This window comes from Oncorhynchus clarkii, chromosome 5 (genome assembly GCF_045791955.1).
Source record: "Oncorhynchus clarkii lewisi isolate Uvic-CL-2024 chromosome 5, UVic_Ocla_1.0, whole genome shotgun sequence".
NCBI classification, from domain to species: domain Eukaryota; kingdom Metazoa; phylum Chordata; class Actinopteri; order Salmoniformes; family Salmonidae; genus Oncorhynchus; species Oncorhynchus clarkii.
In genome coordinates, this window is record NC_092151.1 from 32,691,734 (window position 1) to 32,708,406 (window position 16,673).

At 43.9% G+C, this 16,673-nt stretch overlaps 1 protein-coding gene across 2 annotated transcripts; it reads right to left on the bottom strand.

The window, feature by feature from the left end:
• Positions 1–316: 316 nt before the first annotated feature.
• On the bottom strand, positions 317–6,720 carry LOC139409957 (zinc finger protein Gfi-1b-like). Of its 2 annotated transcripts, XM_071155368.1 has the most exons (7): positions 6,527–6,720; positions 5,791–5,897; positions 4,987–5,178; positions 4,571–4,800; positions 4,172–4,309; positions 3,117–3,282; positions 317–1,140 (listed from the first exon to the last, which is right to left on the bottom strand). In XM_071155368.1, the coding sequence occupies exons 2-7, from the start codon at positions 5,888–5,890 to the stop codon at positions 962–964; spliced, it is 1,005 nt and encodes a 334-aa protein (XP_071011469.1). In that variant the 5' UTR covers positions 5,891–5,897; positions 6,527–6,720; the 3' UTR covers positions 317–961. The 2 variants fall into 2 exon arrangements, with proteins under 2 accessions (XP_071011469.1, XP_071011470.1); XM_071155369.1 differs by lacking the exon at positions 3,117–3,282 and having other exon boundaries at positions 742–1,140; positions 6,527–6,701.
• Positions 6,721–16,673: the final 9,953 nt, after the last annotated feature.

Here is a 16,673-nt window from a genome sequence, read left to right on the forward strand (position 1 = left end):
GCAAATCAACTGACACTTATAAGTGGAAATTACAAACTTTAGAATCTTTTTTAAACCCTGAATACACTACAGGTTATAATTTCTTGCTATGCAGGGAAATTCTCAGCAACAAAAGAGTGATCAAATTAAGATCCTACATCTGTACCATGAGCCATCTCATCTTACTAAGCTAACACAATGCGTGTTTTTTACCGTTTGCCAGTTTTTTTCTTCTTCAGAATGTTTGTCTATTTGTCACATGAGATTGAATGTATGATTATTAACTCACGCTCCGCCCATATTTTTCTTTTCTCCACAGCTCACAATGATGACACGGTTTATAATAACATCTCACAGTTTATTTGGAGAGCATTTGTTCATTCATACATACCATTGCTTCATTTTATTTGACATAAGATTAATATATAAATATGAATGGCACACACACTGTTTGTGAACATATAATGCTTTTTCTTAAATACATTCTGCAACAAAATCATGAGACCTGTCTCTCTTCACAACTGACTTCAAAGGCCTCTGTGATGAGTCTACAACCTCATAATGCACCCAAAGGATGCATATCAGTTGAATTCCATTTTTATTCCAAAGGACTGTTCCTCTAGTCTGGCTGACACCAGCTTTCAAAGTCCTTTTCCTCGTTGTGTAGTCACATGGGTCGTGTCAGTCAGGCTACTGTTTCTCCTTAAGTGATAGCAAATACTTAAGTACCTTCATAATTTGCGTTGTCTTATTTCTACTGGTTAGCTGCCAGATCTCATTTACTTAAAAATGCATTTTCACAAGAAGGATAATATTCAATACTATACAATTCTTGTGTCCGTAGGGGCCATTTTTGTGTCATGATGCCCACCACGAAGGGACATCGTTTGGTCTTTCTTTTTCTTTCTTTTCTATATTGCTTTGCTAAGGGCATAAGGCACGTTTTCCTCCTCCTCTTCTCCATCCATTGTTTTCAACCGCTTCACTTCAGGCCATGTTGGCTCTCATGGTGTCTGCGGAGGTCCACCTTGCGTTGGAAGCCCTTGGCACAGATCTCACAGCCGAAGGGCTTGAAGCCTGTGTGTTTACGACTGTGTGTGATGAGGTTAGAGCTCTGGCTGAACGCCTTGCCACACACCTGGCATTTGTGGGGCTTCTCACCTAAATAGGCACATACAAAAACATGTTTAAACTGTGGCATCAAATCAATCATAATCAAATATCACAGTTTCATTTTGTATTGATGCCCCTACATGTGAGCGATATTTTGCATTCCCCATCTAGTATTAAAACAGATAACATGTAACGCATGAGGTACAGTATATAAACTCAGCAAAAAAATGTCCCTTTTTTAGGACCCTTTCAAAGATAATTTGTAAAAATCCAAATGACTTCACAGATCTTCATTGTAAAGGGTTTAAACACTGTTTCCCATGTTTGTTCAATGAACCATAAACAATTAATGAATATGCACCTGTGGAACGGTCATTAAGACACTAACAGCTTACAGACGGTATGCAGTTACGGTCACAGTTATGAGAACTTAGAACACTAAAGAAGCCTTTCTACTGACTCTGAAAAACACCAAAAGAAAGATGCCCAGGGTTCCTGCTCATCTGCGTGAACGTGCCTTAGGCATGCTGCAATGAGCCATGAGGACTGCAGATGTGGCCAGGGCAATAAATTGCGATGTCCGTACTGTGAGACGCCTACGACAGCGCTACAGGGAGACAGGACGGACAGCTGATTGTCCTCGCAGTGGCAGCAGACCACGTGTAACAACACATGCACGGGATCGGTACATCCGAACATCACACCTGTGGGACAGGTACACGATGGCAACAACAACTGCCCGAGTTACACCAGGAACGCAAATCCCTTCATCAGTGCTCAGACTGTCCACAATAGGCTGAGAGAGGCTGGACTGAGGGCTTGTAGGCCTGTTGTAAAGGCAGGTCCTCACCAGACATCACCGGCAACAACGTCGCCTATGGGCACAAACCTACTGTTGCTGGACCAGACAGGACTGGCAAAAAGTGCTCTTCACTGACGAGTCAGGGTTTTGTCTCACCAGGGGTGATGGTCGGATTCACATTTATCGTCGAAGGAATGAGCGTTACACCGATGCCTGTACTCTGGAGCGGGATCGATTTGGAGGTGGAGGGTCCGTCATGGTCTGGGGCGGTATGTCACAGCATCATCGGACTGAGCTTGTTGTCATTGCAGGCAATCTCAACGCTGTGCGTTACAGGGAAGACATCCTCTTCCCTCATGTGTTACCCTTCTTGCAGGCTCATCTTGACATGACCCTCCAGCATGACAATACCACCAGCCATACTGCTCGTTCTGTGTGTGATTTCCTGCAAGACAGGAATGTCAGTGTTCTGCCACGGCAAGCGAAGAGCCTGGATCTCAATCCCATTGAGCACGTCTGGGACCTGCTAGATCAGATGGTGAGGGCTAGGGCCATTCCCTCCAGAAATGTCCAGGAACTTGCAGGTGCCTTGGTGGAAGAGTGGGTAAGGAGGAGGAATTGCACTGCAGTACTTAATGCAGCTGTTGGCCACACCAGGTACTGACTGTTACTTTTGATTTTGACCCCCCCTTTGTTCAGGGACACATTATTCCATTTCTGTTAGTCACATGTCTGTGGAACTTGTTCAGTTTATGTCTGTTGTTGAATCTTGTTATGTTCATACAAATATTTACACATGTTAAGTTTGCTGAAAACAAACGCAGTTGACAGTGAGAGGACGTTTCTTTTTTTGCTGAGTGTTTGTGCTGTAGAGCTGAAGTCAGTATCAATGACTGGGAGGAAAGAATCGTGCCATTGTTCAGATTTGTCGAACATTCATTTGAGACATATTCTGCCTGCACAGAGTTCCTTTCACAGAGGCCTCGGCAAAGTAGGATAACCAGATATGCAAATCAGATGGACATTTGTTTAAGTTTCTTTTTTTGATTTATCAGTAGTTATTACTCTTGGAAACAATTCATGTTACAGCACCTAGAAAGCAGAGAACTATAGAGTGAGCCAATTGCTAAAGTTGTATTTTAGTTTTCTGAGAAATTACAATACACTCATAAGTAATTGGATCCCTAACTTTGGTGCTATGTGGATGCTCTTCTCTCCTCACCTGTGTGGATGTAGGTGTGTTTCTTCATGTCTGACTTCTGGTGGAATCTCTTTCCACAGTACTGACAGGGGTAGGGCCTGGTGTCTGAGTGGATGAGTAGATGGGTGGAGAGTGTGGAGGAGCGCTTGAATGTCTTTCCACACATCTTGCATTCAAAACTTCTTTCCTTTGTTTAAAGAAACAGGTACAGATGTAGGATCTTAATTTGAGCCAGTTTGTTACAGCAGGAAAATAATCCTGCAGCAACAGGAAATTAGAATTATTATGTGGATCATTTTTAATGGATATTTGTTGTAGGGGTTGATACATTTTCATTATTGCAAATCAAGTCAGTTTTTAAGTGGAAATTACAGACTTTAGATACCTTTTTTAACCCATTTTCCTCCCCAATTTCATGATATCCAATTGGCAGTTAGTCTTGTCCCATCGCTGCAACTCCCCTACGGACTTGGGAGAGGCGAAGGTCGAGAGCCATGCGTGCTTCAAAACATGACCCTGCCAAGCCGCACTGCTCGCTTAATCCGGAACCCAGCGGCACCAGTGTGTAGCAGGAAACACCGTACAATGGGCGACCGTGTTAGCGCTCATGCGCCCGGCCCGCCACAGGAGTCGCTAGAGCGCGATTGGACAAGGACATCCCAGCCAGCCAAACCCTCCCCTAACCCAGAAGACGCTGGGCTAATTGTGCGCCGCCTCATATGTCTCCCGGGCGCGGGCCGCTGCAACACAGCCTGCTGCAATACAGCCTTGAATCGAACCTGGGTCTGTAGTGACGCCTCAAGCACGGCGATTCAGTGCCTTAGACTGCTGCACCACTCGGGAGGCTAGATGCCTTTTTAAACCTTGAATACACTACAAGTTTGCATTTCCTGCTGTGCAACAAGAGTGATTTTATCATCACATTTCAAATATTATAATTTTCATGAAAGTACCTTGGGCTACTTTTCCATGGAAGTACACAAAGAACTTAGGCAATTTGGGCACTGTGCCAGATTCCACATATCTGTTTGTCCGTCTTGTTTCCTTAACCATCTCCAACAGTGCATTGTGTGTACCTGTGAGTGGACGTTCATGTGTTGCTCCAGACTGACGCCATGGCCAAAGGTTTTCCTGCAGATGTTGCAGCCAAATGGTCTGGTTCCGCTGTGGGAGCGTCTGACATGAACCTCGAGACCATGAGGGGTTGAGAACACCTGCCGTGGCAGAGGAGGACAGGGGAGTTATCAACCTGCTAGTCACAATGTTGATGTCAATTTAAAGACTGATGAATTTAAAAGACTACATGTGATGTTTTGAATAGGGATATGTGACCACATGCACAACTTTCCCTCTGGTGGCTTTGTGAAATCTCTGTATGCTGTGTGTTGTGGCAGTTTAATTTTGTATAGGCCCATTAGCTATTGTCAGTCTCACAGCGTAAAGATAAAGCTGTGACTCCACTCCTGCATACGTACCTTGTCACAGGTGATGCAGTGATAAGTGTCAGAGGTGAGGGAGTAGTGTGTGCTGCAGTCTAGAGGTTGCTGTGGCTCAGGGCTGTGGTTGACTTGAGCCCCGTACAGGCTGCTGGCGTGCTGCAGGAGGTAGGGGGGGGAGCCCATCTGACGGAGGTCATAGGGTGCAGGTAAAGAGTCCCAGGCATAGGAGGGTTTGTAGAAGGGAGGGAACTCTGCCATGTGAGCCTCTGAGGTTAAACGGAGTAAGATGATTGAGTCAATGAACACTTCCTCTGAAAAACCTTCTAAATCATATGTTGTCCCATTTAGGACCAATATGGTTCTACTCTTTTCTATTCTATTCCCAATAATTTTTGGGGTGGACATCATGTCATCCCTTCACAACATCCCAGCCCAGTTGGAGGGTCTCCCACCTGATAAGTAGTATGGTCGTGGAGCAGGGGCAACCGGCTGTCCTGTTGGCTTAAGGTAAGAGGGGACTGGGCGTTCAGGCTCCTGCTCATGTTTGATATAAGAATAGGGGTCTGGTTCAGGAAGGGATGGCTGACCCACTGACTGAGGCCTGACTGGAGACTCTGGACTCTGTGGTTCTGAAGAGATCACACCTGTCAAGTCACAATTGCAAATAGGATTAATTGAGTGTCAACATAAAGTCCAAATATTTTGTCTGTAAATAAGTACAGAAATGTACAGTGTAGATTGAAGGCTTAGAATCCTTCAGAATAATGTCTTTTTTGTATATCCGTGAAACCCGCCCTAACCACTTAATTTCAATAACTCCATGAATGCACTGACAAATCCAAGCATCAATAACAGTCCAAGCATATTGCTTTTGAGATACAACACCTAGTGGACTAGAAAAAGTATCTGTCCTCAAATGTAATGAATTTTCTATGATGTTTAACGTAACATTATAAAAGTCCCACTGTATGCTGCAACGCATCATTATGGATTAACTTTTCTCAAGTCAAATATTTATACATTATTATTTATTTTTAGCAATAGCTTTCATTTAATCAGATAATAAAAAAAATACTAGTCTATGGTGGTCAGGGAAGTGAAAAAATAACCAGGAAATCTAAACATGGCATTGTCACTGTGTCAATTGATTAATTATAAACTACAATTGATGAAATAACTGGCAAATCATTATACACGTTTCGTTATACAATTGTGAAAGTCTTCATGTGTCGCCATGATAATCTTGACATTCTTACTTGTAAATTCAGGTTCCCTCGGTTCGACTTCGACATCATGAGAGCGGTGCACATTGTAAGATGCGCACCTCTTGTTTTTCACCAAAAAGGATCGTGGCATGACAACGCTGTTGAAAAAAAATATTATGATAAATGCTTATAGACAACTTAAAATGTTTTAGGCTAGGCCTAACATTTTATAATATACAGTTTATTAGTCTGTGAACTTTCAAGATTTTTTAATTTGGCTGGTATAACATATTTGATGGAGCGTTTCTGAGCGAGGGAAACAAAAATGTAATTACCATTACATAATTCTTAGACACATTGTGTCATATGTGTTAATTCAGTTAAGGTAGGTTGTTTAACTGTATGTTAACACTCATGTTTTAAATGTAAATATTTGAAACATAAAATAGCCAAATACTTTCACACTTGTCCAGTCATTCATTTCCATAATATGCTGTGAAGTCCAATGATCTATCAGTAGGTCTTTTTCAGTTTTCGTTTTAACTATGTATGTATCTTGAAATATAATGCTGTAAAATACAGAACTTTAAAAAGTTTCGTTCCAAAAGCATATGATAGGCTAATTACGTTTGAAGATTCACTGACTTGGATAAGCTAATTGTAAAATGTATTAATTCCATTATGGCCTACATGAATCCATTTTCATTCTTCGAATTATCAATATTTCTAATAATTGGCTACAGGGAATATTCGTTATAATATTATGCACCTGCTGTAGCCTACTTACCGTTTGTTTTTAAGAAGTAGTGAGGATAGTGCTCTTATTAAATAAGCTAGGTAAATTATTTCCCCAGTCTTAAAACATCCAATCTGTCGAAGAATAAATATTTCCTAAAAATCCTTTCGCAAAAGTCCGAATCCAAACCACTGTAAGACATCACACTTGCTGCTCTCTTCCTTTTGCTCCCCTCCCTGATTTTCAATCAGATAATGTTGTGCAGGAATCTGACTGTGGTTTCAACCAATGAGAGAGCCAACTCGCAGGTGGAAATTTGCGTAGAAAAACATTGGCTCTGGACACAGTCCCTCGAACTGTTACAAACGATTTCAAGTTTCAAACAGTTCACAAATAAATTGAAATAATGTTAGAACATCATGTCTTCCTCATGATTGTATTTTGTTTGGCCACATATAGGGCTAATGGTTTTCAAATTGGAATGACATTTTTTAATTTGACCAATTAGTGACAGAATATTTTACAAACTTTAACATGGATTAGAGAAACAAAAATAAACAAAATCCAAATGTTTCACTCCTTAGCCTACAATTTGCAATATTTGATTTACGGGATTTACAGTAGTAGTTTCATTCTCACTGTTGTGTAAATGAAATTGCCAATACATATTGGGTGGCTAAGATTTAAATAAGCAAAACTGGGCCCCAGCACCTCCATAGATACACACACCAAACCAGTCTCCTGCGATGATTCATGTTTACACAGTCTTGTTTGCACTGTACTGTATTTTGTGTATAGCTGTTCATCAGTTAGCCTACCGACATAGATTTGTTTCTATCCAAACTCTGTCATAACTTTTGTCAGTTGGTCTACTCTATCCAAACTGTCATAAAGAAGGCTATTTCTCTTGAGGGCAGGGATACTCTTAACGAAAATACTATTTTGAAAAAGATATATAATACAATGAAGTATAGATATATAAATATATATACAATAACCGTATGTATAAAGCAATTAACGTCACTTTTGTAAGCTACACTAATTATATCTTGCCAAGACAAGAATTCATTTTCAGTGCATGAACTCACGATGTCATGAAGTGCAGAGGCATACTTGCGACATCATGTGGCTGTTTTACGTCAATATATTATTCTCATACGGGCGTCTCGACTACTGTAGAGCAGGGGTATTCAACCTGGGGCCTGCGGAGATACTGCAAGGGGTCCCCTAAAATATTAATATTTTTTAAATATATTGTATAAAAGTAGAAAATATATTTTCAAAGTTTTTCTGAATATCGATAGCAACAACAGAATAAATGCATTTTGAATTAGATACATGCTGTATAACATGAGAATATCTTCTCTCTAATGATGTCAGCTTTATTTCTCAACTCCTAATATTGAGCAAATTAAACTCATTGCAGCCAATTACACTCATTGTAGTATCTGCTTTCTTAACTTGGACATAGGTTAGCCATGTGTTGGCAAAAATATTTGTTTAACCAGCTTAACAGCTGCTATTAGCGAAAAATGTTTGGAGTTACCTTTCTAGCTAATAGGATATGTTAGAGTTTATACTTCCTATTCCAATTATGTTGGGAGCAGGGGGCGTAGCGCGAAATTCAGTGGTGGGTGGGCCTGCAGATATGTGGGTGCCCCCCCCTTTGCCGTGGGGCAAAGTGACAAATGTACAGTTGTATATCTCATCTCATGCTATTTGTTACAGGGAACGCAACACCGTGCTACAACTCAACTCCCCATGGAGTGAAAGAGGTATGGGATTGTAGGTGCGAGTAAGGATGACAAAAGGCAGAGGATTTACCGTTTATTCCTTCACACGGTAAATTTGGGGAAAAGGGTCTGGACGGAACCAAAGCAAAGAAAGTAAATGTCAAAGCCCCCTCTCCTACCTCACCTGCCTACCCACTACTTACCTAACCTACCCTCTCCTACCTCACCTGCCTACCCACTACTTATCTAACCTACCCTCTCCTACCTCACCTGCCTACCCACTACTTACCTAACCTACCCTCTCCTACATCACCTGCCTACCCACTACTTACCTAACCTACCCTCTCCTACATCACCTGCCTACCCACTACTTACCTAACCTACCCTCTCCTACCTCACCTGCCTACCCACTACTTACCTAACCTACCCTCTCCTACCTCACCTGCCTACCCACTACTTACCTAACCTACCCTCTCCTACCTCACCTGCCTACCCACTACTTACCTAACCTACCCTCTCCTACCTCACCTGCCTACCCACTACTTACCTAACTTTTAGCACCACCTGGTGCGCTAACCAAAATACAGGGGGTAGTCCTCCCAGGTCTTACCTAGTGTGCATAAACAGACTCAATACTACGGCTTATGTATGCCCGCAGGCTTCTTGACTAAGTACTCCCTAGGTGCCCTGCCCTTCCCCCCTGGGAACAAATGAAACGGAATAATACAAACTGTCAATAATCCCCCACAAAATGCATCCTATTGACACACAGGACATACTAATCAGCTCTATCTCAGCAACATACGACATACCAAATCCCCTCTCTATCTGAGAAACACCCACCACAGGATATAACCCCCCTGCTCTATCTGCTCTCTCCTAACAAAGGAACACTGGCTTTTCTAGCTTCTGAAGGAGTCTGTAATTACAGACAGCTGTATACTTTGACGAGAGGGCGGGGTCAGCTCCAATTAGCAATGGGGCCGACCAATCAGCTGCTTGGGGGAATTTCAGGAAGCCATCCTGAAACACACACATACAAACAAAACCACAACACAGAAACTGGGAACGTAACACGCCCACCACAAAACATGCAAACATACAGTTTGCAATAAGAAAACCTAACACATCCCCAGTTACTAAACCCGTGATAGAGCGTCGGCAAACACATTCGCTGAGCCCTTAACTTACTTTATCTGTACATTGTATCCTTGTACAATCAGAGCCCACAGCATAAGGCGGCGGTTCTGATTGTGCATTTGCTTCAAAAACACCAAAGGATTATGGTCTGTGAAGACCAGTATGTATAGGCAAGGCACTGGAGCCCACATATACGTCAAAGAACTGTAAGGCTAGCAATAAAGCCAGCGTCTCTTGTTCATTGGTGGAGTACCTTGACTGACACGAGTTGAATTTACAGGAGAAGAAACTGACGGGCCGATCCACTCCCTCTTCATCTTCCTGCAAGAGAACCGCACCCACCCCCACTATGCTAGCTAGCGTCTACCTCCAATTTAAAAGGTTTGTCAAAGTTGGGGGCGGCAAGCACTGGGGCACTACAAAGTAGCGCTTTAGCGGACTCAAAAGCACAGTTACAGTCCTGGGACCACTTAAATGGTACCTTGGGACTAAGCAGAGACGTAAGGGGAACTACTACCGTCAAGAAGTTCTTACCGAATGTACGATAGTACCCTACCGTCCCCAGGAATCTGTGCAACTGGCGGAGAGTCGTGGGAGCTGGAAAAGCAACAATTGCTTCCATTTGCCAGTTACTGGGTGCACTTGACCTCGTCCCACTTGTTTCCCTAAGTAAGTCACTGTAGCCTTCCCAAACTCACACGTAGCCACACTTTTCAAAGTGGCGAGATGATCAGACCAAGTAGACGAATGAATTATCACATCGTCAAGGTAAGCAGTACAATTTGGCACATTCAAGAACACAATGTTAACTCGGCGCTGAAAAGTAGCAGGTGCATTACACATTCCAAAGGGCATCACAGTGGATTGTAAGAAGTTATCAGGCGTAACGAAAGCCGAGATGTCAGAAGCTCGAGAGGTCAGAGACACCTGCCAATAACTTTTAGCAAATCTAACTTACTAACGTAAGCAGCAGAGTCAATTATATCAGTGCAGTCATCCAAGCGAGGTAGAGGAAAATAATCAGACTAACTGTATTTACACGACGATAGTCCGTACATAAGCGGGACGTACCGTCTGGCATAGGAACGAGAATACACGGGGAACTCCAGGAGCTGTTACTGGGTTTTGCCATGTAATTCTATAATAAATAAGCTACCTCACTTTTCATTACCTCCCTTTTCTTAGTGTTAGCCCGCTACGGATGCTGGCGTATAGGAGCAGCGTTCCCCACATCCACGTCATGTTCCAAGATGGCCTTGCGACTTGGAACGTCCTGAAACACATTGAGAACTATTTATCAATAGGATAAGATCATTAGTTTGATCGTTATCCAAATGATCCATTTGAGAGGTTAACTTTTTCAGCATCTCCGAATTACATAAGCGTTCACACTGCTGTAGCGTATGGCGTAACTCCAACCTGTCCTACTTATCATCCTCCTCTAGGTCCCATCCAGGCTTCAGCACCACCGCAGCTACACTGGAGATGGCGGGCTGGGCCAGCTTACCTGAGCAGCTGTCTGGAGTATCACGCACATATGCTTTCAGCATGTTAACATGACACACATGGAAAGAACACCTATGATCGGGGGTCTTTATCACATAATTGGTGTCACCGAGTTTCTTTTCCACAAGATATGGCCCATAAAAACGTGCCGACAGAGATGAGCCAGGGATTGGCAACAAAACTAAAACTTGATCCCCTGGTGCAAAAGAACAGCCAACAGCTTTTTTGTCATAATGCAACTTCATACGTGTTTGAGACGAGGAGAGAGACTTTTGTGCTAACTCACATGCGGCGTGCAGTCTCTCCCGCATCTTACTGACATAATCCAACACATTTATAGGGGCGCTACTGGGTGTAGGAGATAGGATATGCTCCTTCAAAACTTTTAATGGACCCCGTGGGGTGTGTCCAAACACAAGGTCAGCAGGGCTGAATCCTAAGGACTCTTGTATAGTTTCCCTGATAGCAAATAGGACAAAAAAAAGTACAACAGAACTGATATTGCAGGTGAAATCCTGAGAAAAATCCAATCAGGAAGTGACTCTTATTTTGAAACCCCTGTCTTTCCATGCATCCCTATTGCCCATTGAAAGGGATATCAACCAGATTCCTTTTTCTGTGGCTTCCCTAAGGTGTCTTCAGCCTTTAGACATAGTTTCAGGCCTTTATTTTGAAGAATGAGTGTAAACGTCCACATTGCGTAAGTGGTCAGTTGTTGGCTCTCAACAACGCTAAACGCTAAACAGAGAGGTAGCCATTTTTCCTCCCGGTCCTAGTGAAAAGCCAACTGTCCAGGTTGATATATTATCGAATAGATATTTGAAAAACACCTTGAGGATTGATTATAAAAAACGTTTGCCATGTTTCTGTCGATATTATGGATATAATTTGGAATTTTTGTCTGCCTTGTCGTGACCGCTATTTCCGGTGGATTCCTAGGCATAATGCATCAAACTAACGGAAGTATTTGGATATAAAAAATATTTATCGCTGCTTTATCCGGGGTTACAGCACCCTGGCCTCCCTGTCTGCACTCACCTCGAAAACACCTAGTGTGTTTTAGTACACCACTGCACCTATCCTGGTTCATCCTGTGTTTTACTTGCTATATTGTATTTACTTCGCCAGCATGGCCTTTTTTTGCCTTTACCCCCCTTATCTCACCTCACTTGCTCACATTGTATTTAGACTTATTTTTCTACTGTGTTATTGACTGTATGTTTGTTTTACTCCATGTGTAACTGTGTTGTTGTGTGTCGAACTGCTTTGCTTTATCATGGCCAGGTCGCAATTGTAGATGAGAACTTGTTCTCAACTTGCCTACCTGGTTTAAATAAAAAAAATCCTGACCCTTCCCATCAGTTTGTGGTGGAGGCCGATGCTTCGGATGTCGGAGTGGGGGCTGTTCTGTCCCAACGTTCTGCCCAGGAATGGAGGGACTGGCTAGGAGGGGCGGAACATCCGTTCATTGTGTGGACCAATCACAAAAACCTGGAGTATCTCCGCTCCACCAAGCGCCTCAACTCCAGGCAAGCGAGATGGGCCCTGCTGTTTACCCAGTTCAACTTTTCCGTCTCCTTCCGGCCGGGGTCCAAGAACGTCAAGCCGGATGCCCTGTCTTGCCGCTATAACCCCACGGTTACCACCCCGGAGCCTGAGACCATCCTTCCCACCTCGTGCCTGGCGACTGCACTCAGCTGGGGTATAGGGAAACGCGTCCGGGAGGCACAGCGGTCCCAGCCAAACCCTGGGGGGTCCGAGATAACCAGATGTTTGTACCTGACGCTGTCGGCACCGCGGTCCTGGAGTGGGCCATTCGTCCCTGGTCCCATATATCCCTGGATTTCGTCATGGGTCTCCCCCGTGTAAGGGTAACACTGCCATCCTGACTGTGGTCGACTGGTTTTCCAAAGCCGCCCACTTCATTCCTCTCCCCAAACTACCCTCGGCCACGGAGATGGCCCAGCTCATGGTGCAGCAGGTCCTCCGGATCCACAGACTCCCGGCGGACATGGTCTCCGACTGGGGTCCACAGTTCTCATCCCAGTTCTGGAAGGCATGCTGCACGCTCATTGGGTCATTGGCTAGCCTGTCCTCCAGATTCCACCTCCAGGCCAGCGGCCAGTCGGAGAAAGCCAACCAGGACTTAAGAGACGACTCTTCGCTGCCTAGTCTCCGCCAACCCTACCACCTGGAGTCATTAACTGGTATGGGTTGAGTACGCTTGAAACACCCACACGGGTCTCTCGCCCTCTGAGTGTTCCTTAGGATTTCAGCCTCTGCTCTTCCCCGAGCAAGAGGAGCAGGTCAGCAATCCCTCTGCCCAGATGTTCATCCCCGCTGTTGTTGTAAGTGGAAGAGAGCCCGTTCTGTTGATGACCACTTCCAGGTATTGGCGACAAGCGGTTCACCACCAGACCCCTGAGCCACGCTATCGGCTCGGGCAGAGGGTATGGCTCTCCACCTGGGACCTGCCCCTCCAGGTGGAGTCCCGGAAATGTTTCCCCCGTTTCATAGGCCCGTTCCCCATCTCTGGACTTATTAGCCCCGCTGCTGTTCGTCTTTTGTTACCCCGTAACAATAGAGATCCTACTTTCTATGTGTCTAGGATTACGCGTGTGTCTCACAGCCCTTTGTCTTCTGTTTCCAGTCCCACCCCTCCTCCCTGTGTCATCGATGGCCATCCGGCATACACGGTGAGATGCCTCCTGAGTGTTCGACCATGGGGCAGGGCTTTCCAGTACCTGGTTGACTGGGAGGGTTATGGCCCGGAAGAGAGGTGCTGGGTCTCCGCTATAGACATCCTGGACCCAGCCCTCTTCACCAAATTCCACCGCCAGCACCCTGGTCAACCAGGTATGCGCCCAGGTAGAACGCCAGGCGTACCTGGGGGGGTGGTAATTTCACACCCTGATCTGTTTCAGCTGTCTTTGATTGTCTCCACCCCGCTCCAAGTGACGCCCATCTTCCACATTATCCCCTATGTATTTATGCCTGTGTTCTCTGTTTGTTGCCAGTTCATCTTGTTTGTCAAGTCAACCAGCGTTTTTGTGTCTCAGCTCCTGCTTTTCCCAGTCTTTCTTTTTCTCGCCCTTCTGGTTTTGACCCTTGCCTGTTCTGAGCCTGAATGCCTGACAACTCTGCCTGAACATGAGCCTGCCTGCCGACCTATACCTTTGCCCCACCTCTGGATTATTAACCTGTGCCTACCCTGAACCTGAGCCTGCCTGCGCTCCAGTACCTTTGCCCCATGTCTGGTTTACTCACCCCTGTCTGCCTTGATCTGTCTATTGTCTGCTCCTGTTGGATTATTAAACCATTGTTAATTCGACATTGTCTGCATCTGGGTCTTACCTTCTTACCTGATAGATTTGTGTGTATTGTTGTGAATTGTTAGATACTACTGCACTGTTGGAGCTAGGAACACAAGCATTTCGCTACACCTGCAATAACATATGTTAAATATGTGTATGTGACCAATAACATTTTATTTGGATTTAATATAGATGTTACCATTTTAGTAATCAACTTTGCTAGCTAGCAAAAGTAACTTTTTGTTTTGTCTTTCTGATGGGTGGACCGGAAAGCCAGTGACAGCACTTGGGTCTGCAGCTGCCATTTTCCGGTGGTTAAGAGAAATGGCCTTGTACTTACCAGAAACAGTACAGTAGCTCATCCACCATGGCAGAAGAGGAAGATCCAGAACGTTGATTGGGAAACAAGAACAAACAATGAGGCATGAGGATTGGGTGTTGAGGGACCACTTGTCACATTGTCCAAGGTGGGTTTGTGTTATGATAAACAATGCATTTTCTGTGCAGGTAAAGATGTAGATATGGCATTGAAAAAGACCCATCACTGACAAAATGTCTCTTTGTTTTCAAGTCCAACAGGAGTGCATCCCTCAGGCTATCCGGTGCAGGAACATCCTTTGCCAGTGGGATCCGAGGGTGATCGTCCAGTTGTGGAGACTACAGCACATCGAGCCTGTGGATGGACAGGTCAATAACTCATCAAATATGATACAATATTGTGTAAAACATTGAATTTGTAGATGCATCGAAATTTTGACTTTTTGTCTGATGTTTATTCATTGTTCACTTGTTTTTCAACAATGTCAGGTACATGCAGGGATGACTGGGGCCTTCAGCAAGTAAGACACGGGGTAAGAAATCATTTGTGACTCGTTTCAGGAAGCTAGACTCAAAAAGAGAACACAGAAGGGTGTTGTATAAAACACCTGTCTCCGGATACCGGATACAAACTAAGGGCAACCATGGCATCCGTGATAGAGGGTGAGAAGCGTTCATTCATGTACAGTTACTTGCGAAAATATTCACCCCCCTTGGCATTTTTCCTATTTTGTTGCCTTAAAACCTGGAATTAAAATAGATTTTGGGGGGGTTTGTATCATTTGATTTACACAACATGCCAACCACTTTGAAGATGCAAAATATTTTTATTGTGAAACATACAAAAAGTAAGACAAAAAAATGGTAAGATTCCTTGCACCGTAGGGACACTTTACCTTCACTGCTGTGGTGCTGCTCCAGTGAGGCACCCAGGATCCCAGACCCTATGACCCAAAGCCCTGACTCCTGCACATACTTCCCTGTAGCCATTTTGAATACCTTGATGCCCTCCTCTTCGTTATCTGTGCCCCACTTTACAGACAACACCTAATCCAACGACTGTGATCTGAGGAGCCTTTTAAGCAGTGAACGAGTAGCGCGCTTGCCCCTAACCACTCCTCCATAATTGGTGCCGTCAACCTCCCTCTCCTCATGGTGTGCCAGTTGGGTTTGGTACGCTGTCCAACTTTTTCCTACCCTATAGCCTCCTGCTGCTCCACTGACAGCGCCATGCCAGCCAGGATGCCTGTATGCCCCAGGTGCCCTTGTTTTTTTAACAATGTCCGATACCCTCCCTGTCATTCCTGTCTGTATCGGTTGTTCTGGCTCAGGTTCAAGGAGACCTGCCATTCCACTGAACCTGCCAGTGACACATCTTTCAATTCATGACTTTGAACACCTTGAAATGCATTTGTTGAAAGGAATGTGCTATATTGATGACTGACATTACTGCTATAGAGGACATGTGCAGTTTTTCAATAAACTCAATTGATAACTTGGGATTTTATCACTTGACATATCAATCATATAGTGGGAAGGATCCTATAAATCAAAGCTGTGTGAATGGATTTACCAGTCCAAATAAATAAATACTGTGCTTTTGAAGATTTCACTCTGGTCATTTAACTACAATACAGACTAGATGTCTAAACAAAGTCAATTCTGAATGTCATTAGATTTTTAGATTCATTCTCATCAATGACAACATTCTAGAACTGTTATCACTCAAGTCTGGTATCCGGGGTAATCTGGTTATTGATTATATAATTGATCTCTTGTAGAATGTTGACAGCTGTATAGAACGCTTTGTATTGCTAAGATGCTCAAACTTAACTTAATAGCTACACTCACCGACACAGAATAAACGTTATCTCTCACGATGGCCCTGATCAAACTGGTAAATTGCCACTAAACTATAGCTGTACTTATCCAGAATCCAAGACTTATAGTGGTCTTCTCCCCTTTTAAACCTCTTATGCTCATCCTTAAAAAAAATCTGGAAGGTCTGAAATAGACACCAAAGTCGACATACTTTACAAACAATTACTAGGTTAAGTAATCCCAAATTATTTTTTGATCTGCTGCTCTGCTAACTAGCTAGCTATAGTGTAGTTAGTGACTATCTAAGCCAGAGAAAGGAGATGGAAGATGTTCAACACTTTATTCACTTCATTTCAATGCAGCACA